Source organism: Pyrgilauda ruficollis, unplaced genomic scaffold (genome assembly GCF_017590135.1).
Source record: "Pyrgilauda ruficollis isolate IOZ18807 unplaced genomic scaffold, ASM1759013v1 scaffold73, whole genome shotgun sequence".
Taxonomy (NCBI): Eukaryota; Metazoa; Chordata; class Aves; order Passeriformes; family Passeridae; genus Pyrgilauda; species Pyrgilauda ruficollis.
This window is the reverse complement of record NW_024529155.1, coordinates 1699778-1725525: the sequence shown is the minus strand read 5'-3', so window position 1 is coordinate 1725525 and position 25748 is coordinate 1699778. Positions and strand designations below refer to the sequence as shown.

The 25748-nt window shown below is 42.6% G+C and overlaps 1 protein-coding gene across 1 annotated transcript in view; it reads right to left on the bottom strand.

Moving 5' to 3' along the window:
* Window positions 1-25748, bottom strand: part of STAB2 (stabilin 2) — a 77057-nt gene that overhangs the window by 29956 nt on the left and 21353 nt on the right. Inside the window, exons 13-34 of the mRNA XM_041485956.1 lie at window positions 25320-25463; window positions 24394-24456; window positions 24182-24301; window positions 23492-23545; window positions 22588-22668; window positions 21492-21641; window positions 16272-16358; window positions 15616-15727; window positions 14217-14397; window positions 13129-13222; window positions 12775-12933; window positions 12283-12378; window positions 11469-11564; window positions 10414-10461; window positions 7511-7647; window positions 7037-7151; window positions 6031-6108; window positions 5791-5883; window positions 5564-5671; window positions 2996-3127; window positions 1832-1957; window positions 1186-1242 (exon numbers count right to left, since the gene is read on the bottom strand). Coding sequence (XP_041341890.1) covers window positions 1186-1242; window positions 1832-1957; window positions 2996-3127; window positions 5564-5671; window positions 5791-5883; window positions 6031-6108; window positions 7037-7151; window positions 7511-7647; window positions 10414-10461; window positions 11469-11564; window positions 12283-12378; window positions 12775-12933; window positions 13129-13222; window positions 14217-14397; window positions 15616-15727; window positions 16272-16358; window positions 21492-21641; window positions 22588-22668; window positions 23492-23545; window positions 24182-24301; window positions 24394-24456; window positions 25320-25463 — 2331 coding nt within the window. The remainder of the gene's footprint in view (window positions 1-1185; window positions 1243-1831; window positions 1958-2995; window positions 3128-5563; window positions 5672-5790; window positions 5884-6030; window positions 6109-7036; window positions 7152-7510; window positions 7648-10413; window positions 10462-11468; window positions 11565-12282; window positions 12379-12774; window positions 12934-13128; window positions 13223-14216; window positions 14398-15615; window positions 15728-16271; window positions 16359-21491; window positions 21642-22587; window positions 22669-23491; window positions 23546-24181; window positions 24302-24393; window positions 24457-25319; window positions 25464-25748) is intronic.

Here is a 25748-nt window from a genome sequence, read left to right as displayed (position 1 = left end):
GGAGAAACAGATGCACTTCTGAATAATATTGATCAGCTACTTTCAAATCTGTTAATACATGGGACATTAACTTTATGCATGCTGTGCACTGACTCACACATTCACGATTAAAATGAAGGAAATACTTTTAGAAATAAAAATGAACATATGATCGGTTTAACTCAGTGTCTTGTGGTGTTTTAAAGATGTCTAAAATTGCTTTTGCTCAGAACTGAACAGACTCTATTCAGAAGTTTTATAAGCTTTTTTTCATTTTTCACATTTTCTGATCTTTCTAATTTTTCTTGGAAAACCAAGTTATGAAGATGTGCAAAAACAGCTGTTGAAAAATTATCTTCTAGGTCTGAACACAATTGGGGAAAGATCATTTGCTGAAGAAAGATTTTGATCTCAATGTACACTTGTGAGGAACTTGAGACAAGAATCCATCCAACTGTTCATTGTGAAAATGTTAATGAGTTTGATTTTTACCCATGAGGAGTTAAATTTTGTTTTGCCAGTCGAGTACTTTGATGCGGTGGATGGGACTTAAGCTGCTTTGGAATACCGTTACTGGCATAATTAATTTTAAAAAATGATAAAGGAAAATATGCTTATGTAATCCCAATGGAGAGGCTTTCACAGCTAAATTAGGTACCAAGAAACTCTAAATATCTGCAGTTCTCATGTGTTGGACCTGGGCATCCAAAGTCTCTCTAATCTCCAAATTTTCTTGTGACAATAGTTTACAGCATATTGCTGGGGATGGATTGACTTTGCCCTTCGGTACATCTCTGACTTGGAGGTCTAAAGCTGGTGCTGTAATTCCTTCTGGAGCAGGCATACTTCAGACCACGTTTAACTCCCCTAATTTTGTGTGGTATGGGTAAACTTTGCAGTTTAAGGAGTCTTGGTTGTCCCAGTGCATGTGAGAAACTGTCCCTGAAAGATAAAGCTGTCTTTAAGCTGTTCTTCTGCTCCTTGATCCCAGATAGATTTTTCAAAAAGAATCTCTGAAGTCAGGGTGGATTGAGCCTCTTGAGTATAAGCAATGTATGTAGCAGGCTGAGATAACTACTACGTATTTTGGTGAAACTGAGACAATTATATGTAAAAAAATTATATGAAAAATAGGACTGGATGCATATCTAGTCAGTTTTTATACGGAGAAATGAAAGACCCTAGCATTAATAAAAAACTACTTACGATTTCTTTTGTTCCTGAGGGACAACTTGATGGTTGTGAACAAATTCTGCACTTCTCCTTATGCAACACAAGTGAGAGGTAGTTAACAGACTGTACAGAGATGCAGGCAGGTTGTTCCATAGAAAAAGAACGATTTCCAGCCACATTTCTAAATTTAGTGCTTGAGGTACATTATCAGGGTAACCCCTTTGGTAAAGAGGGTGAGGGAAGCTGTCCTGCTCAGCAAGGAAGAATATCCCTAAAAGTGGCTCTGTGGGGACACCCTTCCCCCAAGGGGAAGAAGGAAAGATCATTTGGTTATTTTTAATTTGGTCTTCTAAAGTGATGCTTCCCACTTTATAAATAAGTGGTCTGGTTATGAAGATGTATTAGAATAATGCATTATTAATATTATCTGAATATTAGAGCTCAGCAATTTCTTATTATTGAGATACTCTGACTACATTTTATCCAAGCTGTCAGAACACTGATTTCAGGACCAAAGTTGTCTTAAGAGATGCTAAAACTCTGGTAGGAATATCCTTTGTGGAAAACGTGTGCATTCCTTGCTGGGAAGTGGTATCACATATCCTATACTTTTGAGCTTTGTTTGGCTGTAGGTTTCTCTGAGGGGATTTAAGGTTCTATACGAACTTATATCACTTACAATGATCACAGTATTATTGATATCACATCTGTTCTTCTGGATTTCCAGCACCTTTCCCAGTCCATGAATAATTCCTCTGTCTGTGGCAACGTTCGCATAGGTGATAGGAGCATCATTTATGTATAGCTGCAAGAGACGTGCAATCAGTTAGAGAGTAGCAGAGGTGTTCCATGGCTCTTGGGTCGCCTGAGCAGTAGGATCTGGCAGAAAGAGAGAAATCCACAGGGGTCACGTCAGGAAAACCAACAAAGGTAGTTAGCCTCGGGCACTGGCTCGTATTCCAGCTGCTGCATTTAACTGCTTCACTGCCCTGGAGGGCATGAGATGACTTGCAGCCGGTTAAAACCTCTGAGCAACAGGATATGGCAGAGCAGCTTTTTCCAAGGGGTGTAAAGGCCATGAAGAAGGAGCCTAAGGTGAGCCAAAAGGTGGATTTGCTGTGTCTGGGGGATGTGGGGCTTCATGGAAACCCTACCAGCAGCTGCTCTTTCAAGGAGGACTTCCATCATCTCAATGCTACCCCACACTCCCATCGTGCCCTCACCAGCAAGTCCCAGTGCAGGTGCTTGTTCAAAGCTCAGCTGTGGGCAGAGCCAAGAGCAGGACTGAAACTCTGGGAATGAGAAGCTTTCTGTCTTCCCTTGCCCACAGGGACTTCTGGGACAGAGAAGGAGGACCGAGCTCCCTTCCTGGCCCTGTCTTTTAATCTTGCTGTGCCTGATTTTTCCATGAGTGGTATTGAAAGACAATTCATATTTGTTGCGCAGTGCTTTGAGTTCTTAGGATTGAAAGTGGAGTGAATCCACAGAAAATAGAAATAATGTTTTATTATTGAGGGCAGGTTTATAACAACCCTTGGAAGTCAGATTAATGGCTGCTTTGGAATTCAGGCTTGAAGTTGCTAGAGACAGATACCTAAAATTCAGTTTTAATTGTGAACAGCGCAGCTGAAATCAAATTCAATCAAAGATACCTTCAAGGGTGAATTTGAATTAAGCAGGTCTGAGACAGGCCTTGCATTTTAGTGACAACTTTTGTGCTGTTGAGTCACAGAAGCTAATGAGGGGTGCACAGTTCCTCTTGTATCCATGCAAGTTTAAAGCTGGGGCTGGGTTTGTAAAAAGCAGGAAACCTGTTTCTCCCAGCAGGTGCAGACAGCAGTACCTGGCTGTTGTGGAGGAAGAACCCAAGCTGGTAGGAGAACCCCAGCATGGTCTCCCTGTGCATGCCATTGTGCAGGTTGTTCTTCAGGAGCTTCTCATCCAGCACAACGTGATAGCGGATTTGCCTTTCGTCCTGCCAACACAAAATTACATTCAGAATTATCTAATACAGAATGAAAACTTCCTAGGGAGAGCATTTTCCAAAGGATTTAAGCCAAACATAGATTGCCTGAATTTAAAGAGAAACTTCTTCAGTGGATAGGTTATTTCATTTCCTCCTGTAGTCAGCCTGCATTCTGTCCACAATGAAAATGTTGTTGACCATGGAAGATGAAAGGCTATTGAATTGGGAGCACCAAGGTTTGATTGAGCCTGTAGTGTGTTTCTGTGCATAGGGCTGGCTGCAGAATTCAGGGAAAAGTCAGATGATTTTTAGGACTCTGAACTTCATGGGTTCATTTGACATGAAGGGTTGCATATTTGTGTGTGTTTTTATGGTCTTTCCATCCCTATTCCCTTTTCCTTTGAGAATCCCTGAATAACCTATAGGAAAATAAACTGTAGTGAGTGTTTAGGGTAATTTTTCTCTCTATCTATATTTTTATATTATATATATAATCCTTAAGGGCATATTCAATCAATAAAGACTGCTTTTAATTGTCTTTAATTGAACAGTTTTCTATGCCTGGTTGGTAGAGTATATTCATATTTCATGTGAAGTGATGAAGTTACTCTCTCTCCATCAAAATTTTGCGAGGGTTTCCCAAGGCTTCTACATCATGTTCTGAAGCAGGAGGTTCCCAGAGCTCTCCCTGACTAGGAGGAGGAAGCAGAGGCAGTATGTGTTGGTGGGAGATTGACCAATGTGAGAGAAGCTGGTGTGTTTGGGGAGTTTAGGAGCTGCCTAGCCAACAGACAGTGCTGCTGCAACTTTGTCTTTGCAACGAAATGTTCTTGTGGGAAATCCTGTTGCTCACTGTCCCCTTATTCTGAATGCCCACGCTGCTCCTGCTCTTCTGCTCCTTCAAAAGTGTGTGAAAGCATGAAGATCTTCAGGATGTGAGATATGTGATGTGGCCTGGCTGTGCCCACAGAATAAAAGACATCTCTTAGGGCTGGCCTTGTTCCATAGATTTGGCAAAAAAATATTTGCAGATGAGAAAGTGCAAATTAAGATAGAGCTAACCTCCATCAGTGTCCAGCCCTATTTAATATCCTGACTTCGATGAATTGGAGAAAAAGTTAACACTGATCTGTCTTGATTTCTGTCTTTAATCAACAGCAGAGTTAGAACATCTTGCCCCATCAGGGCCAAGAAATGAGATCTTCTCCCTGTGCTAAATTCTTCACTCTGCAGCAGAGTTCTACCAAGTGCTTCACAAAGAGGTTAAGCCTCAGGCAGACTTAACCTTAGAGTTGTTTTTGTTTTTTTGTTTTTTTTTTTTTTCTCAGATTGCTACATCAGACAAGGCTGGGAGGATGGAAGAAAGACTGAAGAAACACTGGTGAGTAGTGGAAATTAAAATGATTTCTCTGTGTGTAATCCAGATCTACTGGGATTGATGTCCTATGCGTCTCTCAAAGTTTATTAGAAATTCTTCTTGTAGTGATGTGGAAATGATGATGTGTCAAGAAACAACTAAAACAGTGTTCAAAAGCCATTTGAGCAGGTGGAGCTCGATCACTTGTGAACGTGGGACATTTGCCATGGGTCTGTTGGTAAATGGTTTGGGATGAGTCATTTGAGCCCTGCACTCTTCAGCTTCCTGGCTGTAAATGGAGACCATGCAAATAGGGATAGAGTGTGGATAAATATTTTTGGAAGAGACAGGGAAGAATTAAAGCCACTGGGTAAATCATGGGTGAATCTTCCTCTGCAAGGTGTGTGGCTCTTAATATTTGTGCTATCTATAAAGCTGTTTCAAATTGGAGAAAATATGAAGAAAGCTGCTGGGGATAAAGCAGAAAAAGGATAGCTTATCTTGGGAGGAAACCAACAAGGCTGAGAAGGGGGTTTGAGCTTGTAAATATGTCAGGGTACAAATTGCCAGAGAGAGTATTGCTGCAGCATTCCTGCAGGAGTGACAAGGCCAGCATCTGGACAGTTTTAGGAAAGACTCACAATATTTCATGGCATTATTAATGATGGGGTATAAGTGATGTCAGGGGACTGGAGTTCGTTCACCTAAAAACCTCATTTCAGTGTTTTTTCTGGTCACTCTTGTAGTGACCTTCTTTACATAAAAAACCTCTCTCAAAATCCCAAACAAACAAAAAAAAAAAAAGTCTACTGACAAGATGTCCTGGAAATTATCACCGTGTTTTTAATCGAGAGAAGGCCAAAACACAGAAGAAATAGCTAGGCTCTTCCTAGACTAACAAATAGCTAGGCAACTCAGGACAGTATAGGTAGATCCATCCCATTTCAACTTCTTTGGTGTTACAGACAAAACCTAACAATGGATTTTTGGGAAACAAATCTCCCTATATCTGTGGCCTCATAACCCCTCCACTTGAAACAAAGATGAAATACTGAGCTGTTAGGACGAGCCTTGTGAGTAATACATACCAGAGTAGCAGATTTCTTATCCTTTAGGTAATTTTCTATGGCATCATTACTTGGGGCAAAGATTGTGTATGTGTTTGCTGCTTCTATTTCGTTAGCCAGGTTGTATTGCTGTTGTGAAACACATTAAAAAAAAAATAAATCAGAATGACCACTGATAGTCTGAAATGCAAACAAAGCAGAGAGCTTCCTCTGCTCTGAAACACTGTGAGAATGGTGTGAAAGCTTACAACAATGTAGCCCCTGAACATGGAGTAGTCGGGCATTTGCTCCAGGCGGTCCAGCAGCCTCGGCAGGACAGCGCTGCGGGGCGGGGTCAGCACCTGCAGAGGAGCAGACACCCCACATCACCTGCAAGGATCACATGCAGGGCAAAATGCTGCTCTGTGCACAGTGTTTTCCACAGGACGCTCATAGGTTTGTGCTGCTTGCAGTGCAGAAGAGCAAATCCTGTTCAATACATTTGATACCTTATCGATGACGTGGATGACCCCATTTGTGGATGTGATGTCGCTGGCCACAAAGTGAGCACCCTCAAGGGTCAGGTTCTGCAGAAGGGAGAGGAGAGAGGGCTTGCCTTTGCCTTGTTGGGGTGGTGCTTCCCAGCAGCTCATCCTGTGGATTTCCACACCTTCCCAAGTGCTTTCCTACGGCTGTACCATGGCACCACTCACACCAGAGGCTGGGTGACCCTCAGGGAGTCATGCTCAGGGAGGGGACTGGAGGACCCTTGGCTGCTCCCTGGGTGCAGACTGGCAGAGCCCTGGGCTGGCTTGCACTGGAGGGGTTTGCTGGCCTTGGTGCACTCGCCTGCAGCACAGGGCAGGCTGAGCTCTGAGCTGATGCACGCCCTCCCAGCTCCATGCAGCTTTTTTCATAACTCTTCCTTTGGAGCATGGAGGTGGGAGGAACTTCCCTCTCCCTTATTGGGGATGAAGTACTTAAATGTGACTTGTGTATTTCTAGGAAATCCTTCTCAGAACATGGAATTTACGTGATAAAAAGGCTAAGGGAGAAGGGCTGTAACCTATTTACCATTAAAAATACCCTCAGGTGGCTTAGAACTATCAAGTTGCACATGGGAGATGTGTGTTATCACTGCTTCCTCCTACCTTCCCTGTTCCCCAAATTATTTTGTTTCCTTCATGCTCTTTTATTAATTTAGCTCACACAGGCTGCTCCAGGCAAGGACTGCCATTCTGCTTGGTTACAGCTGTCCAGTGTCTGCAGCAGCTACTGGGGCATTAGAAAAAATTAATATTGTGGACAAATTTCAGTGATGTAAAGTGGTGGAGAAAAACAAGCTAATGTTTCTCCCAGAGGACCCCATATAATTGAACTATGCCTTTAATTTTATGGCGTGTATTTTAGAAAAAAATACATAATATATGTGTGGCTTTGTAATACAAGAAAGTCAGTGGCAGTGATGGCCAGGGTTTGGTGTATGATACCACAGTGGTTTGCAGGTCATCTCACCCCATTTTCTTTAGACAAGTGTAGGAATTTGCTCTGTAGTGATGTTGGCAGCATGTCAGAGGACGATAAATTCTGGAAATCAGCAAAGCTGTAAGCTCCTGTCAGTACATGATACCTAAAGGAAATTAACTGGATTTGAAGGTTTTGTATTTTCTCTCTTTTTTCTTTGTCTTATTTCAGATAAACATGGTTAGTGTGTCTCAAATGGTAGTTTTAAGCAGGAATTGCTTCTACAACACCTTGTTCAGCCATGTTTTCATCTTAGTTCAACATTTAAACATTTATGACATAATATAAATAATGCTTTTTTCCAGTGGCCTTGCTACAGAGATTGCCACTGGAACTAGAAGGGGAATCCTATGCTCTTCCTTTAAAATCAAAACACCTGTCTTGCTCTAGTGGCTTCAAACCAAAGGCTCCTTTAGCACAAAAACAGTTAATTTAAAAAGCCAAACCCCCAAACCATGGACGTACTTCAGGAGAGTTGGAATGTTTCTTTTTGTCATCCAAAAGGCTTTCTCATCTTCATCCATTCTCTCAATTGCTTGCAGAGAAGACACAAGGACAGTCAGGTTTGAGGTGGTGGACAACACCGAGTTTATTTTGGCCTCCTGCATGGAAGTAAAGAGGGTAAAATAATTCCTTCTAAGGATGGTCTATAAATAGTAGCTGGTGACATTTTAAGCAAGGTGGAGTATGTGACGTGCTTTGTGACCAGCCTGGAAAGGGAAAAACTATTATACTGAGCAATGACTTGAACAATAGCACTCAGAGCTGTACAAAAATGGTAAATGAGTGTCTATTTTTTGCAGAATAGATTGCCAGCATTTAAAGGGCAGAGATAATGTCCAGGTCAGAATTGTTTCTTATGGTGACATACATAACTTGACCCCCACAAAAGTTAGCCTGTCTCATAGGTTTCATATTATGCACTTGAATGTTAAAAAAAAAAAATAGTGGTGATAAATGCTAGTGGTTGCTGATAAATTCAAGTAATTTTCTCTTACAGAGCACTCCATGCTGTTCAATAGATAGAAGGACTATGAACCATGATATAAGAAACTCCCATGACACAGTGTTCCCATCTGGAAGAAGACTATTTAACAGGGCTGGGATTTTTTTCAAGATGCCCAAGAGTTATCTGTGTCCACTAGCACTGCAGTGGAGCTTGCTGTTGACAGCTCTAATTTTAGATGGGATTGTGAGATCTTTGGCATGCATTAATTAATTAATTAATCTTCCATGTTTTTATCTGCCTTAAGGATGGAAAGAGTTCCCACTGGAGAGGATTTTTCTAGTTGTGTGGAATTTTTTTTGAGTGAAAAATGGAAAGCTAAATATTTACAGGTGATCTTGCTGAAGATGGGGTTCTCCAAGCTTTTCACAGGCTCCACAGCTCGCCAGTTTTGATACTGCCAAACTTGAGGGAGCAATATGAGCTTGGGGTCTACCTTTTTGCAGCTGGTATGCTGCCTGGAAGCTGTTTTGGATAGTCCTTCATTACCCATATTGGGTTCTGAATCAAGAAGGGAATCAGCTCCCTTAAATAGCTGGGAATTTTGTGTGTGTTAAGATCATCTTTCTTCCTAGCCATCATCCCTATCACCTTCCAAATATTTAAATATAGAAAAAGCAAAAAACTTCCCCTTCTCATCCTTCTTGAGCAGCAAGAAAAAAATTTGGTTATGAAAAGTGGTAAACATCACATTCCTGCTCAAGTACAAAGTTAAAAAGCCACAGATGGATATGCCTCCCTATTTTGCTCGTGTTTGTAGTTACCGGTGTTTATTTTAAGTGATAGCATTGCTCTGAAGTGTAGCAGAAATTTCCACATCTGTTTCAACAGATTATACAGACTCTTCCCTCTGATTTTTTCCCTCATTATCTAAAGAGCATATTAGCAGGAGAACAGCATTTCTTATGGTGCCCATTTCTTTAAATTCTTTAGTTTCTCTCTACAGTGTCCAGTGCCACAGCCTGAGCTCAGGGCCAGGCAGACAGCTGGCCTGAATTGGCCACATGGAGCTCTCTTAAGAAGCTCCCTGAGGTGCTGCTTGCCATTATGTACTTCAGTGACCCCCAAGCCATTTAACTTTGAAAAGCCTTAAAGCAACTAATGTGCTGTGACTTCAGATGATATTCGTTAACACATCACTGTCCTTTTTTGTTCACCATGCATTTGCTGAACACTTCTTACATTTAGGGTTTAAGTTCTTGTGGGAGCAACCAGTTTTGATTTTTATTTATGCAGCTCCAAACACAGTGGGGTAGGACTTTAATGTTACTGCTGCTCCAGTAATAAATGAAGCATGTGAAAATAGAAAGTAGATTTTGACAACCACTGTATCCAGAATTTTGGGGTTTGAAACCTACTTTGGTGCTTCTTCCATAACCTGGAGCCAAACAAGTTAATCTTTCCTCACTGAGGTTGTTCAGCCTGGAGGAAAGAAGACTCCAGGGAGACCTTTTGTGGCCTGTCAGTATTTACAGGGAGCTTGTAAGAAAGGTGGGACAGACTTTATAGTGGGAAATTTTGCAAAAGAATAAGGGACAATGGTTCTAAACTCAAAAAGGGTGGATTTAGGTTTGATATAAGAAATATGTATATATTTTTTTTTAACACAATGAGGGTTAACTGGAAGAGGTTGCTCAGGGGTGTGATGGATGACCCAGCCCTGGAGACATTCAGGATCAGGCTGGGAAGGACTCTGAGCAACCTGACCTAGTTGAAGATGTCCCTGCTTATGTCAGGGAGATTGGACCATATGGACTTTAAAGGTCCTTTTCTACTCAAATCTTTCCATGATTCTGTTTCCTGCACCTCAGCCAGGCCTGCACAGACTGAGTTTTTTCCTGCTCTCTTGCTGTGGCAGCAGCACACTGTCCAGCCACACACTTGGATTTTCCTGCCATGGGGTATGTGGAAATAGGGGGGTAGGGGATTGCCTTCCCTCCCCACTTGTCATTTTATTGAATGAGAGAAGTTGAGACACCTGGGGTCATGTTCAGTCTCTGCTCACACCCTGCTGCTGCTCATCTGGGCTGCAGTGTGTTTTCATGCAAAACTAGTCATGGCTTATGCAGCTCCCTGCCTCAGAGAGCAGGCTTGGAAATAGCTCTGCTGCTTCCTCTGCTGCTTGTGGAGCTTCCTTACTCACTGAATTTGGGTTCAGAAGTTGGTTTTCAGGCAGAAATAGGGAACCAGATGATAAACCCCCCACAACAGGTGGGAAAGGCACCCTGGTGTCTCTCCAGCTTTTCAGCTTCCTCTCTGATGGAAATATTGCTGCGAGGCTCCCATTTCTAAACTCTGCAAGGCTCATGTATTTCTGCAAACTTGAGCATAACTACAGAGATTAACCACCAAGTGTACTTACATTAACCCACTGGTTAAAAGCAGCTGCTTCTGACAAAGTGGATAGCTCCTGATGAGAAAGAAGAGAGATCAATGAGTTTGTAAGCTATTAATTAGCTGTATCAAAGTGCTCTTGACTGTGGGGCCACCCATCATGTCTGGCCTGGCCGATGCGACATGGAGGAGGAGGAGGTTTTCAGTGTGTGTGAAACGGGATGGCATTAATGTGGGGTTTTTTGTTGTTTATTTGTTTGTTTTTTTATACTTTCTGGTAAAGGGAAAGGTGAATTATCAATTCTTGAAAATCAGGCCATGGATTGCTTAGGTGTGTACCCGACCTTGGTATGTATTGTGTACTGACCCCAAGCTAAGCATTAATTTCCTGTGACTTTAAACTTCATTCTTCTCTTAACTCCATGCTAAATTGATTGAAACATATGTTGTTTTAGCTGATATTTTTACAGCATCTTGCACATCACCCAGCCCTTATTCTGCCAGAGTACTTAGAACAGAGATAGATGATAGTGTGAGCAGGGGTGGCAGATAGTGCTGAGAGCCATGTAAGATTTTTGCCAGGAGCTGAGACTAAGGACACTTTCATTTTTCCTGTGCTGTTAAATGCATATTTATTTCACCAATTGACTTGGTTTTATCTGCCTGTGGGTCAGCACAGTTTGTTTCAACATGATACATTGACCATTTCCACTGAGAGAGACTGCAGAGCAAAACTTCAGAAGAGTTGACTGCTTGGTGCTCCCAACTGGGAGGTGAGTGCTTAGCACTTCTGTAGGTCTGGACTCTGTTTTTCAATTTGTTTTCAGTTTCAAATTTCAATTTGTTTGAAGCCAGAAATATGCTCTGTTCCCTTAGGCCCCTTCCCAAGTCATGTTTTTAAACACAACAAATAATTTATGTATCAGGCGAGTGTTCCCACTGGGACATCCTCTGCAGAGGTCACTGGTGGGCACCATATTTTTCTGACTGTTTGTAAAGGCTTTGCTATTCTCTGTGGTTAAGATGCAGGGTGAGACCTGTGCAGCAGGTCCTGTGCCCAGAGGCAGTGACCCCAGTACTTACATCTGCAGCATTTCCATAGCACATCCTGCCATCCCCCTCGTAGCCCTCTGGGCACACGCACTCCCAGCCACGGGAAGACTCAAACTGACAGGTTGCCTTTGAACCAGAAAGAGAGAGAATTTGTCAAATACTCAGGAGACCACTCCAGCACAGATAGATTGTGTAACTTCTTACTAGGACCTGTTTATATATAAGCAAAACCTTACAAAGGAGCTTTTTGCCATCTTCCATGGGTGTTCTCACCTTCCTGTAGGACACACTCCATCAGCCCAGGGCACTAACTCCCTCCCCTACCCACCATGCACTAAGTCTATAGGAATCTAAACCCTTGCTCCACCTTTTTGTTTCCTCCCTACAGGTTTGAGGTCCTATTCTTTCACCTGACTATGGCAAATCCATCCTCTGCTCCCCAGAGCTCCTCACCTCAGCTCTGTGCCCCACCTGAACTATAGGACACAGCAGAGCACATACAGCTACTGATAAAGCTGATAGATGCCTGGGTGGAGATTGACTTGGGTCCCAACAGGACAGTGGATCCAAGTTGTAATTGCTGGTAGAAAAACAGCATTTATTTATTCTGAGCTTGAGATAGTCCTTCTGTGCTGGCAGATTTGGAAGCAGCCCTTGCAGTCTGTCCTCAGCTCATGTACCACACTGATGTACACAGTTTTTGGTGCTTGTAGAACTGCTTGGAAAATGCTTTCTCCAAAGGAAATTGCAGGCTTGAAAAGACAAATAAATTCTGTGGTGTGCGCAGGAGGCCACGTGTGATATGAATCTGAACACTTTGTTCAGGGAATGATTAATTACTCACCAGATGATGGCATTTTCCATTTTGTTCCAGGCACGAGTTTATGGGTGTGCATTCAATTCCATTCCCCTGAAATCCATCCTTACACTTACAGTCATTCTGTCATTTCAATAAAACATGGCAATTCATTAAAATGATTAAAATAGTGTTTGTATTCTAGACATGGTGAATTAGTTTCTCTGTTTCTGTAACTCAGCATTGACTTTAATGGAATGACACTGACTAACATCTGCAGAAGACCTTCATACCTGACATCTACTAATGTACTTTCTAAAAATGTGTTTGCTGCCAGAGCACCACCACATAGAAAGGAGGGAACACTGGGACTGGAATTTAGGGAGACTGTTTTGGATAGAGAGCACCATGTGGAAATAACATCATGGCTGTGAGGGAGAGGAGGATTTGGGGAAGAGAACAGAGTAGGAAGCCCAAGCTCTGGCAGATCAAAATGGTTGAGGACATGCAATGAAGGTGACATTCAATGTGAGGACCTACCTGACCTGGCCCGATGTATATGCAGGTGGCATTCTGGTGGCACTGTGCCATGGTGGGCAGCAGGCAGGTGTTGATGGCTGAGCAGTCCCTCCCATCGCCTGTCCATCCTGCCTGGCAAACACACCTGTGCTCCTCTGGGCCTGTCTGAACACACTCAGCCTAGGGGAAGATGCAGAGGCAGCCATTCAGCACTCCTAGGGAACATCTGCCTTCAGCCATGAGGCTTGTCCAAGCTCTGCAGTGGTATCTGGGGAAAGAGCCTGGAACTCCAATGAAAACTGTGACTCCTGTGTAGAAGTTTCTGGCCAAACCTTCCTCTTTGCTTGCTTTTCTGTGGGAAAAGCAAGTACTTACATTGATATTGCAGCCACCAGGGTTTAAAAGAGCACAAGGATCAGCTTTGCTGCAGCTCAAGCCATCTCCCTCATAGCCAGGTTTGCAAACACAGCTACAGAGACAAGAGGAGGAAGGAGGCGTTACACGTGACAGGACAGCTCGAAAATAAAGTGATTGTTTTCCACTGCAACATGCTATTTATAGGCAGCTTAAAATTGGTAACCTTGGATTTGTGATGCAAGTAGCTCAAGTGTGTACTTTATGGGGTTTTTTTTCCAAAGTAATGACTGGGTTAATTGAGTCAAATCAGGGATCCGTTCTCTGCATATGAGACAGGGAATGAAACTAATTCCGAGCTGATGTTATCATTGAAAAGCTGAGCTAACAGCTCTGAAATATTTACGGGCTGGCTATGCTCTCTCTCAGTTACACAGAAGATGCTCTCTCCCTGGAATGTGTGTGAGACAATGAGCCCTCCTGTTTCCCTGGGTCCCACCCCAGGATTAACCTATACTGGAGGGAATTACTTGAGCACTCAGGTTCTGCAGCATCCCCCATGGTGCTGGTCGTGACTCATTGTGAATACACTGCAGCAGGAGGCAAACTTGCTGCATGTGAGGGGGAGCTTGAGGCCGTGCAGGGCAGCTGAAGCAGTAACAGAGTTTTGTGGCCAGTCCTGGCAGGACTGGGGAACCTGTGCTGAAGTCTGTGGTGCTGTGGTGTGTAAAACTTACCTGACCTGACCAGAGTGAGATATCCAGCCTCAAACTGTTGAGAATTTAATTCTTTTTCAGTAAGCCTTAAACTCCTAAATCACTAAGGGGTGGTTAGAAATAAGAGCTTCCTAAAAGCCTCTGTGGGTGTTAGAAAGAAGGGAGGCTTTTAAATCAAGGATCAGCTCTGTCTGCAACTATCAGTGGTAAATATATCAGGTAGAGGGTATTGAGAACTCATAATTATTACCTTGCAACTCAAGGCTGATGTGGTGCATGCTTGTTTGCTGCATAGCAGGGTTGCAGTGGCTGCTGCCAGGGGCTGTTTTGGTCAGGCAAACAGGAAAAGCTGCAGCACAGTGAATATTAATGGGATGCAGGCTGCTGACTTACCTCACTGTGCCATCGCTGAGCTGACAGTCTGCATGTGCATGGCAGAGCTGTAGGGAGGGCTCACAGGGAACAATCTGCTTCTCACAGAGCTTCCCTGTGTATCCAGCTCTGCAGGATCCAGGCAGACAGCTCCCATCGCTGTCTATTTGGTTATCACACTTCCCATTAATGCAGAGGCACTCTAGCAGAGATAAACTACAATGGGCAGTTCCACAGTGGAAAAAGGCATTTATACTCACATGGCATTTCTTATGAATCAGCTCTTCCTATTTTTTTTAAGAATCTAAACTTTTGTATTTTTTAATCTCACTCTGATGGGAGACTTTGTTAATCATAGCCACGTCTTTTCAGGTGTGTTTTATGGGTAACTACTTAAAACCTGCTGTATTTTTACACTGCTCTTAACAATGAATTTCAAAGTGCTTCAGAGAAGTAGGAGAAGTAGAAAATGCTATGTCCTAGACTATTAAAGTTTTTCATTGCATGACTTTTGCTGTGCTTTCAGTGACAGGGTAAGCCTTTAAGACATTGAGCCCACAGATCCTCCAGGTTGCACAGAGCATCAGCACAGATCTATCAGCACATTGCTAGGACTGGGTGGATTAGAGCTGCTGGAGGCACAGCAGTGTGCCCAAGGGACACAGCAGGAAAGCTTTGTGCGTTCCAAAGAAGTGTCAGTGACTAGTCAAGCAAACACTTATTATTTTGGTGGGACTGGACTTTAGGCTCTACCACAATTCCTTATGGAATTTGTGTCTCAGCTTTTGTCTATGTACCGTTGAACGTTCAAGGGAGCTTTGCTTCGTGAATGGCAGGCTGTTTCATAACAAAAAAGACTAAAAATGGTTTTGTAGATGAGGAATGTGTGTATGTTTGATGTTGTATATGCTGTAGACTCTCAAATGTATTATGGTTTGGCTTAGCAGGATTAAATCTGCCGGTGCAGAACAGTAAGCTACAAAATAGATCAGAAATTTTTCTGTAAGGGTAGTTAAGTGGCCTAAACACAACCTGTTTATAGATCTAGTTGTTCTTAGATTATGTTTGTCATTGCAGGCAGAATCAGTTCTGTTGTGGGCAATAGCAGATGGGAACAGAATAGCAAAAAATTTTCTTTTCAATTACTTGTGTGAGGGAGACACAAATCAAAAGAACAATGAATTGGTATAAAGCAAGCTATGCCCCGTGCAAAAAGTCATTTAGAGTGTTTACACTCAACTTGGCCTTATGATGTGTCCCTTTGAAACAGGAAATGAAAATACCCCAGTAAAATCTTGCTCATCTTCTACAGGGACTGTTTAGCAACCATTTAACTCCTGCCTGAACACCACTAGGGTCCAAAAGACCCTGTGGGGCTGTTGCTCACACTCTGGTGCTGAGGCTGGAGAGCTGCACTTACCTTTGTCACACTGAGGTCCGTATTTGCCAGGGTCTGAGCAGAACTGGCAGCTCAAGCCTTGAAATGCCTCCGAGCAAACACAAGTGCCATTTCCATCCAGGCCATCCATACACTGTGATATGGAAGGGAGGTGATGGTTATGTACGAATTCAAACAAGTCTTTAGCCTAGAAAAGAGCCTACATGCCCATCCATATTTTGTGACTTTGACAGACTCTCAGGAAGAACTCCAGCTTTGCTGAGACAGGTGTTTCAAAGAACAACTTTATGCTTTTTCTTTGCTGCTATATATTCTACCTTTCTTTGCAGTTTTTATGTGAGAATAGTGAGCTGGGGGGGGGGGGGGGGGGGGGGGGGGGGGGGGGGGTCATCAGACTGTGCTGTGCAAATTAAAAGCATGAAAATGGGTCACTCAGCCTTGCCTGTGTGTTGGAACCCTAGAAATCTGCCATTTGGACATCTGAGAGGTGACAGATTCCCTTTCCCTCCTACCTGTAACTGAACCTGAAATCCACAGCCACCACTGGTCACAGGTGAAGGGGGCAGCCCTTATGGAGCCCAACATTCCTGTTGTGCAGAAAAACTCCAGGGGTTTTTGGGACACAGCTCATCCTTCCCCCCGCTGGAGTGCAGGGTGCTGCTGGATACTCTGCTTACCTGCCCATTCCCTGAGCAGGGTTTGGAGAAACCTCCCGGACATGGTCTGCAGTTAGGGCCAAAGAAGCCTTTGCAACACTTTTGTTCCTGCAAAATAAAGAAAATATCCTCTTTTTCAGTCCTTTAGGGCAGAGGCAGTGCATAAAGACCAAACCTTTGTTGTGTTTTGGCCCTCTGAGAAATGCCTGCATGGATAACTGTCTCTGAAAAGCCTTGTGTTGAACCAGAACCAGCTCTGCAATGGCCTGGTAAAAAACCAGGAGGGGTGTTGGCAGCTCAGTAAGGGGGTGCACAGACCACCAGATACTGCTCTTGTTCTTATCAGTGTTAGAAATCCCCATTCTGTCCCCACTTATGAACATGCCAGTGGGTATCTGCTCATATTGTGTGCAGTCTCGTATTTGCCAGTGGGAGTGCAGTGGAATTAGGATGCAGGCAGTTTCCTTGGAATCTGAGAACAGGAACCTAAGGCTGTTTCACCCCAGGGAGATGCTGTGACAGCCAGACATGCTGCTTTGATCTTCCTCCTTCCCTTCTGCACCAGGGTGGGATTTACTGAATGGCCTTTTCAGTTGTATGTTGTTTTACTTGTGCAATGCCTTCTTGATCTGTTTATTTATAAAGAGAAAGTGTATTAGAAAAGACTGATTTGCATGTGTTATTCAAGAGAACTAGGAATCAGCACAAGGCTTACAAAGCTTACAGTTTTTAGACCTATCTGCCTGTCACTAAGTGGTGCTCATGAAGGGCAGAAGCCTGTTTAGGAGCCCCAGAAGGGTGTAAGGATCTCTTAGGATTAATGACTGCTGCAAGAACTGGACTTCCCAAGCAGTCATTGGGGTGTGGTTCTTGTGACTGTTCCCCACTCATTGTTATCCAATATCATGGGAAGTCCTGGGACAGGAGTGGCTGGGACCAGGAGAGGATGAGTTGTCCTGTTCTCCATGGGTGAAGCTGTTAGGGGAAAATGAAGGCTCCTGGGCTTGGAGCCTCATGTGAAAACTCCTGCATGGCAGAGTATGAGTGTGCTGTTGTCAATAACATACAACAGCTAATCTGGATTTTCCCTAATATTTACCTCTGAGACTTACACCAGCTCCTCTCAGCCTGGTGCTGAAGTGCATGGAAACTGCATCCACTTCAAACATCTCTCAAATCCAAAAGGAAAGTTCACCATGTATAAGAGAATATTTTGGAAAACTTTTACATACATTTCACCTTAATGAGCTGTAATTCTATAGCTTTGCTGTTATATTGCAGGCTCTAGCATAGCCAATTTTTTGAAAATTTTTTATTGGGCATTCAATAATGCATCTCTGTTTTGAGAAAGACTGGAACATGCACAAAAGGGAAGCATTAGCATTTCTAAGCTATGTAGAGTTCTGTGATACAGTCTTGATATCACAGCATAATTTACCTGGAGAACAGAAAGCACCTTGCTGGTATTGCATTTAAAAATTTTATTAAGTTATGTATTTTTCACTATATGAACATTCTTTTCATTGTTTCTGACTACTGATTTACAAGACTACTGTTGGTGGATTTTTATAATATGGGGAATAACATTCCTGTGGTAGCTAGACTTGAATTTTGTATGTGGAGAAATATACAGCTAAATTTTCATCTCTTAGATACAAAGCAGATGGGAGAGCTTCAATCCTTTCTGAACCTGTGTCTGCAGACTGTTACTTCAGGGAGGATGCTTAATCAAAAGGAAACTTTTAACAGATGTGAGGTCCATTTTAAATGTATTCAGTTTATTAACTCTCAAGGCATCATCATTGTGATTCTCATTCCTCACATCTCCCATCTGCTGAAACAGGACTTGCTTCACCTGAGAAACAAGAGCTCCTATGAATGATACAGGGAATTTTGCAACAGCAAACAAAATAATGCTGGAATTGTCAGATGATTCAGTCATTGCCAAAAAGAGATGAAAGTGCCATCTATATTTGCATTTTTTTATGCAGTCTCCTGTTTCCATATGTGGTTCCTTTGCTCTCTATATTGGCACAGCAATAGTGAAAATATGGGCATGCCTTCCCCCTATGCTTTTTGTACAACTGGTGAGTCTGCTGGGAAATGTCTCAGGATGGTTTTAGGATGGGCTGTGCATCCTGGGGACAGGGAGGGAGTGCATGCTGTAAACAGCCTGCACACACACCCTAGATGGAAACAATAGAGACAGGGATTTGAAAAGGTGTTATACCAGCTGCTGAGATGCATACTTATGGATTACTGTTAATTTTGAGTACCTCTGTTTTACGACTTCTAAGTGTTCCAGCATGAATCTGGAACCAAAGCACAGCACCAGGGCTATATCTGCTGGCTCTGATTTTTGAAGAATTGTTCTTCATTTCTACCTTCTCCTTTCTTTCCCCATTTTTCCTTCCCTCACTCCCTTCTTTTAATGAACATGAAGCTTCCTCAACAGAAGAAAACAAGGACATGAATGCACTGGTGTCCTAGACTCAGTATAATGAGTTAACTAATATTGTCTGAGAGTCTAGTGAAGTCTACACATTTAACTTCTATGAGAATATATGATTTTTTCCTGGAAAAACACAGATTAATTGAGTCTAGAATGCAGGCACTGTGAACAGAAATTTGTCTTGTGTATAGGTGGCAAAGAGAAAAATATTCTTTGCTTCCACTATGATCCAGTGGTACATAGATATTTTTTTGTCTTCATCCTTTGGTTGTTTTTCCTGACTAGCTAATTTATCACCATGTGGTGGTGACAGAGTCTGGCAATTACATTACTGAGGAGATAGAAACTTCATTGGCAGTTTTAAAAGTGAATTCTCTACATGCAATAACCTCTGAGAGGCTAAACCTTCCAGAGTGTGGATATGGAGTTTGTCAAAGCTGTTGTCCTTGTGACTGTCATTGTCTTGTTTTTCAGTCAAGTTAGCATTAATCCTAGAGCCAGCATCTATTGTGTTGTGTGACTCTGGTTTGTAGCCATTGAACAGGAGACCATAAACCTGAATTATGGCACTTCTCCCACAGATTTATCACTGTGGCTGTGGGGAAATAATCAGGGACTGGTTTGGATTTAGTCACCCCTCATGTTGTACAGAACTTAAAGGAATAAAGGATCAGAATTACAAAAGCATTTGTGCAGCAAATAGCTGAGGTACCAATTCCACTACTATGCTTTAAAGGTCTGTGGGTCAGGTATATATATTTTGGCAAATACATTTTGATATTCTAAAAACTGTTTTACTAGCTGCAGAGTCAGGTCTGAAGCTGACACAGGGTCTTGCCTTTGTGCTTCTGAAAATTCCTGCAAGTGTGCCTTTACCCCTTTAGAACCTAAAAATCCGGCTGATTGTTGTGGGCAATGTTTCCCGCTGTTGATGTTGCTCTCCTTGATGCTCAGTGCCACTTGGTGTCACCTACTCAGTCCCTTTCTTCCCATGGAATGGTCCCAGCTGCGTGTACCTGCTCCTCCTTTTCCTGAGGGTGGGAGTCTCGTCTCCCTCTTCTGCCATGCCCCAGCAGAGGAGAGAGAAAAGAGACCCCACCTCCAGGCAAGGTCAGATCTGCCAGTTCTCAGTGGTAGATGGATACCCTGCCTTCATACTGGAGTCACTGGAGCACAGAGATCAATTCCCATCAAATCTGCCTCTGGAGTGATGATCTCCGGGGCAAGGTGGAGCAGGGAGCTGGGGTCAGCTGCTGCTTCAGTGCTCTGAGCCCCACTTGTCAGAGATCATCCAAACTGGCCGTGGTGCACACATCAGGCAGGACTGAGGACCTGTCGTCCCCTCTGTGCTCTTTGTGACATTCAGAATAAGCCCTGCTGTCCTTCAGCTGGGCTCAGGTGCAGCTTTCAGCATTACATGCATAAGTATGCATTAGCCCAAAGGTTTCATCTTTAGAGATGCAAAGTTCTTGTAAATGTGTAGATCTACCAGTTCCTACAAGGTTTGTGACTTTTAACTCTTTAAAGACAAGCAGTGTTTATTAGGTGCTGTTAATCCTGTTTTCTGAGAGTGATGGGAGTGCTTGGTGCAGAGTAAAAATTGCAAAAGCCATTTCTCCTTTGTGTTTTCCTGGCTAGCAGTGCTCTGCTTAAATCTTGGAATATATAACTATATTTTTAAATATGCATGAAGCTTTCAAGGCAGACAGAAGTTCCTAACTTAAATTTGGGGAATAATTTTTGTGACCAACAGCGTTTGCTTTGTCTTTAAATAATTTTTTGCCCATTGCTTTAGGACAGATTGATGTTGGACATAATTTTTAGGTAGGTTTTTGGTAAGGAATTCAGAGTAGTGGAGTGCTCTGGGTGTGGAATGCTTTTTGCATCAGAGATTGCTGCTTGGAGCTCTGCCTGGTTTATGATTATATTGCACATACAGCACTCTGTAGTTACTGCCAGAGGTGGTAGATCTTTACTGCCCGTGTTTTCTTCATTACATTTTGATGCTGTCCAGCTCTGCTGGGAACCTCTTTGCTGGCTGTGGTTCTGGACTGTTGTAAGCTAAGACATTAAATGTTTTCCTTTTGTACCGGAACTGTTACTGGCACAGATGTGGCCTTGAACATGGTCCAGAGGCAGCTCGCTGGGGCTGTGCTTACTCCAAGGGAAAAGTTTGGTCTGACATTCAGCCTCTTACCAGAAATAGCATCTGAATGTTACCAAGGCCTGTACTGTATTACCTAAGTGAGCAAGCTTTGTCAGAATCCACCCTTTTACATGGGAGAAGTTTTGTTTCTGGAGGAAATTAGGGCTAGGGGAAATTGTGGCTGCTGAAAATGACATGTTTCTAATATATAAATATTGCATTATTATGTTAATATTTTAACTTGCTGTTTCCTTTCCCTGCATATTTAGTAGAAATTAAAATATTGGTCTGGAGTAGTTTCCCTGAGAAGCAGGGAGTAGTTTTCCCTGAGAACATGACACTTGTAAATTCCCATGTACTTGTATGCACAGATGGGATTCAGGAACTGGAGGAAAGAGTTGGAATGGAGAGACAAAGGGTATTTCAAAGGGTTAATGAAACCACTAGATTTTTTTAAGCTGGTATAGGGTGTTTTCATGTGAGCTCCCTGTTTGCAGTTTTCTAGGCTGGTGGCCATTGACTAATTTATTTCCAAAAATACCTCTCAAATGGATGATATCAGAGAAAGTTAGTAAAGTGAAGAGGAAGCTGGAATGCCTTCTTTGGAAGAGCTGGAGACACAGATTCTTTGTGATTCTCTTACCTTTGTGAGCTGACTTGTCTCGTCACACCAATGTGGTAGGATTGGAACAATTGTGGGTGGGATGAGAACCCCCTCAAGGATATAAATACGACCATTTTTAGCAACAATATCTGTTTCTTCCATTTTTTCTCCATTCACCAAGACTTGTCCCTATGAAACAATAAATTATTATTAACAACGAACTGGTTTTAGCTCCTCAGTTTCTGTTGATTTAATTTTAAATGTTTAAAATTACTTTCTAGTCATATTTCTTCTGAATTTGCTATCTAATTTTTATTATGCTTGTTTATGCAAGAAGCACACATATATTGTGTATTTTCTTGGTCTTCAACAGAGGCATCTAAAGTTTTTCTATGAATCTGCCCTGTCAGCCTGTGTAAGTGGTGAATAAAAGACTGGCCAAAATGGGAAGACTAGTGATGACTTCAGGCACTGGTTTCAGTGGGTTTAAGCATGCCTTGGTGTTCCTTCTGACAGAGGAGGGGGAAAGTGAGAGAGAGTCTGGGATCTATCCAAATTCACAGGAGAGAGGAAAAAAAAGTATTTTTTCTGCATTTACTCCTGCAGCTGCTCTGCCCTTGCAAGAATTTTTATAGGTGCATCTCTGCTCCAGGAGAGAAGGAAACTAACCTAACAGATCAGCTTGGTTTTGCACAAGTCCTGATGAACTAACACTTAAAAATGTGTTCACTAGGTACATCAGGATCAGAGACTATACTATTACAGAGAGAAAAAGAATATTTTTGTGCGCACTGATAAATGTTTAAAACTACTAAAATATGTAACTGAATGATTTAAAATATTTTAAATAGATTTTTTTTAAAATAAGGCAGAGCATGGATGAGGACCATTCCTGGACTGTGGATAAGCATAAGGACAAAACCTCTGTGGCCTATCCATGTATCCCAATAATTTTCTCTGTATCCTTTACAATATTAATGTTAACAGTAGGTGGGAAAGAGAAGTTGAAAATTCCTGCCTCATCATAGAAAGAAATTCCCCTGCTAATGCCTCCCCTTGTCCCTTTTTTACTGCCCCTGCATGCAAAGCTGCCTCGGTCAGAGCGAGCTGCTCCCAGCTGAGGGCTGTGACTTACAGCACTGGTTCTGTCAAAGTGAATGACCTGCTCTGCCATGGTCCTGATGTGCTCTATGGAGACAAGGCTGGCAACCTCCAGCTGAAATGAACAGAAGCTGGTTGAGACAAGTGTAATATCAATACTCTTTTCAAATCCAGGCAGATTTCACTAGAAAGACTTTCTTTGGGGTGAGGAAATTATTATCAATGTGACAATTATTATCAATTGAAAAACCAGCTTGTGTAATAAATTGAGTGCTATTAAATCATGACTGAGCTTGCTTGTTCCTGCAGGTGAGAACCTTATTGCTCAAAAGAATATTAATTTTTCTTCCAATTATAACAATCAGTCTGATTAAAGTTAATACTTTTCTCTAAAAATAGCCCTGTTTGCATTCATAGACCATCGTGGTGGTGGTACCACCACAAAAGAATATTAATTTTCCTGCTCAAAAGAATGTTAATTATTCTTCCAATTATAACAATCAGTCTAATTAATGTTAATACTTTTCTCTAAAAATAGCCCTGTTTGCATCCATAGCCCATTGTGGTGGTGCTGGTACCATGAACGTCCACGTGGTTCTCATGTTCCTGCTGTTCCCACTCTCTGTGCTGGGAGTGGCCACATCAGATTATATAAACTGAGCCTTTCATTAAGGACACAGCCACTTCTTTCCTTCCTTCCCCACAACAGAGACTGGGAAGGGGAATAACTTTCCCCCAGGAAAAATGGGGCTTGCTTAGAGGATGGAAAAACCAGCTCTTTCTGAAAAACAGGAGGTTGATTTTAGCAGAATAGGCTCAGACGTAGCTCTGTTTCAATGGCAGAAAGTCCTTTTCCTGCTCCTCATGCCTGTAGTCCTGACAGTACCCCTGACAGTGGCTCTTGCTCCTGCACTCTGGGCTGGAGCAGCTGTGCTCACCTCAGTGCTGGAGACAAGGTGATATCGGACCAGCTCCAGCAGCTTCCAGGAACCCTGCCAGTGCACAAAAGAGTCTGTTTTAGCCCAAAATGAGCCTCAGAAACCCAGTCTGGCTTGTTGAGTGGACATGGGGATGAGAACATCATCACTGGACTGTGCACCAGAAACCTCTGGGGCAGTGGTGGTGCTCAGCTCATGGCAGGCACCCTGGCATTTCATGCCCTCATCCCTACACCACATTTTATTTTGATATGGGCCTTCCCTGGCATGCGTCTGTTTTGGGACAGGCAGGAGGTGTCCAGGGGACAGGACACCAGTATCCACCTCCTGGGACCCCACCAGCAGTGACTGCCATCCAGTGGGACCCTTGTGGCAGCCGCTTCCCTTGCCTGTTCCCACCAAGGGTGGTGCATTTCAGGAGAGGTTTGGGGCTGTGCCATGTGCCTGTCCAGGCTGGGATGTCTGGGAAAAGGCAGAGGACTGGGGGCCTGGTGTAGAGGAACATCATCCCTACATGTGATGGGATACTGCAGATCCTCTTCCTCTCTAGGTGTTGTCTTGATCTTTAATTGTTAGAGATGGCTTTCAACCTTGATCAGAGGAGCTAATTCAGATGAACACTGGGCAATGCATGTATGAATCTCCTATCCATCTGCTGTCTGAGAAAGATTTGCCTTACAGAAAGACTACCTCTGCAGAGAGTAGGTAATCCAGAACCTCAGTCTTCATATTACTCAGAGCCTTGTTACTTGGAACAAAGACAGTGTAAGCCTGGTTGTCCTGCTGTAAATCCATTCCTAGGCCAGTTTTCTGTTTTGGTTTAAAAATAAAAGTGAAATTACATATTAATGTTGAATAACATCTGAAAGTAGCCTTATGTAATTGCTTTAATGGATCCTTACCTCTATCAGAGATGTAAATTGGCTGTACCTTCCATTAGCTTGAAGTAATGACATTATAGTTTTCTGAAATTGGATAAAAGTAAGATTTGTTTTAGCTGGGAATATGAAATAAATGGCAGCTCTTATGAGACATTTCTTGACTTACTGTGTGAGTCTCAGTTGTTACAGATTGAATACATTTCATTTGGGGGGCTGGTGGTGCTTGGAAATGACCGAGATGGCAGCACTTTTTTCCTGGTGCTATGCTGGTTTATAGTTAGATTTTGTCAATTTCCTGAAATACTGGGTGGTCACAGGAAACACAGCTGTGTATGTATGGGGAAAGGGGTTTTTATCTCTTTATCCCCAGTAAAAAAAAAAAAAAAAAAAAAAAAAAAAAAAAAAGGGAAAAAAAATTAAAAAAAAAAAAAAAAAGAAGGAGTAAAAAATTTGAAAAATACAACATAAGGAAGGGAACTTTTATGCTGGGCACCAAAAACCCAAAGCATTTAAAAATCACTGGGTTTTGTTTTTTGTTTTTTGTGGTTGTTTTTTTTTTTTTTTTTAATATTAGGCTTTTGTTGGGGGCAATTGAAACTTTGAATACAAGTTTTGGCTGGTGTCTGTACAGATGTCCCTCCTTTTAGTGTGTGATTCTGGCATTCAGTGAAATTCACTGATCATGACTGCCAATTTTCCAAGGAACTAATCAGATGCAGTGAGAGCATCCAAACCCTCCATGGTCCAGCTTGGCAGAAGGGTGAATGTCTGTTTTCTGTTGAAACTGTGCCATTACCTTTCACTTTGAATACTGCTTCTGTGAGCTGATGGGCAATGGCTCAGTAGAGTTTGTTTAGTTTCTGTCAGTCACCCTCCGTCACACTCACCTCACATGAAACTATTTAAAGAGGAAGTTTGACATTGCAAGTCTGTAACTTATGGCTCACCTCTTTGCTGCTCTCAAATACTGGCTCCACGTTGTCCATGGCTTTGTCAATAATGTGCAAAATTCCATTGGAAGCAATGATATCTCCCTGCAAAATTTTTCCTTTCCCTCTTCCTCCTTGGATCCTAATCCTTAATTGATTATCCTGAAAGAAACCAAGGGATGGATAGTGAATTCTTTATTGTGAAATGACAGCAGAGTGTGTACACAGGTTGATTGTACTCTAAGACCCCTTCCTGTTGCCAACACCTAAGCAATTTAATCTGGGGAGGCTAAAGATTGCTTCCAATGCTTATCAAGGAAATGGAAAAAAATTCCTTTGGATGAGGACCATGTTCTTTTGCTTCAGGACAGCAAAATTCAGAAGAGAAATAGAGAGAGGCCCTGAGGGGAATTCAGTGTACCTGAAAGTGTTGTGGTGACCGTTAAT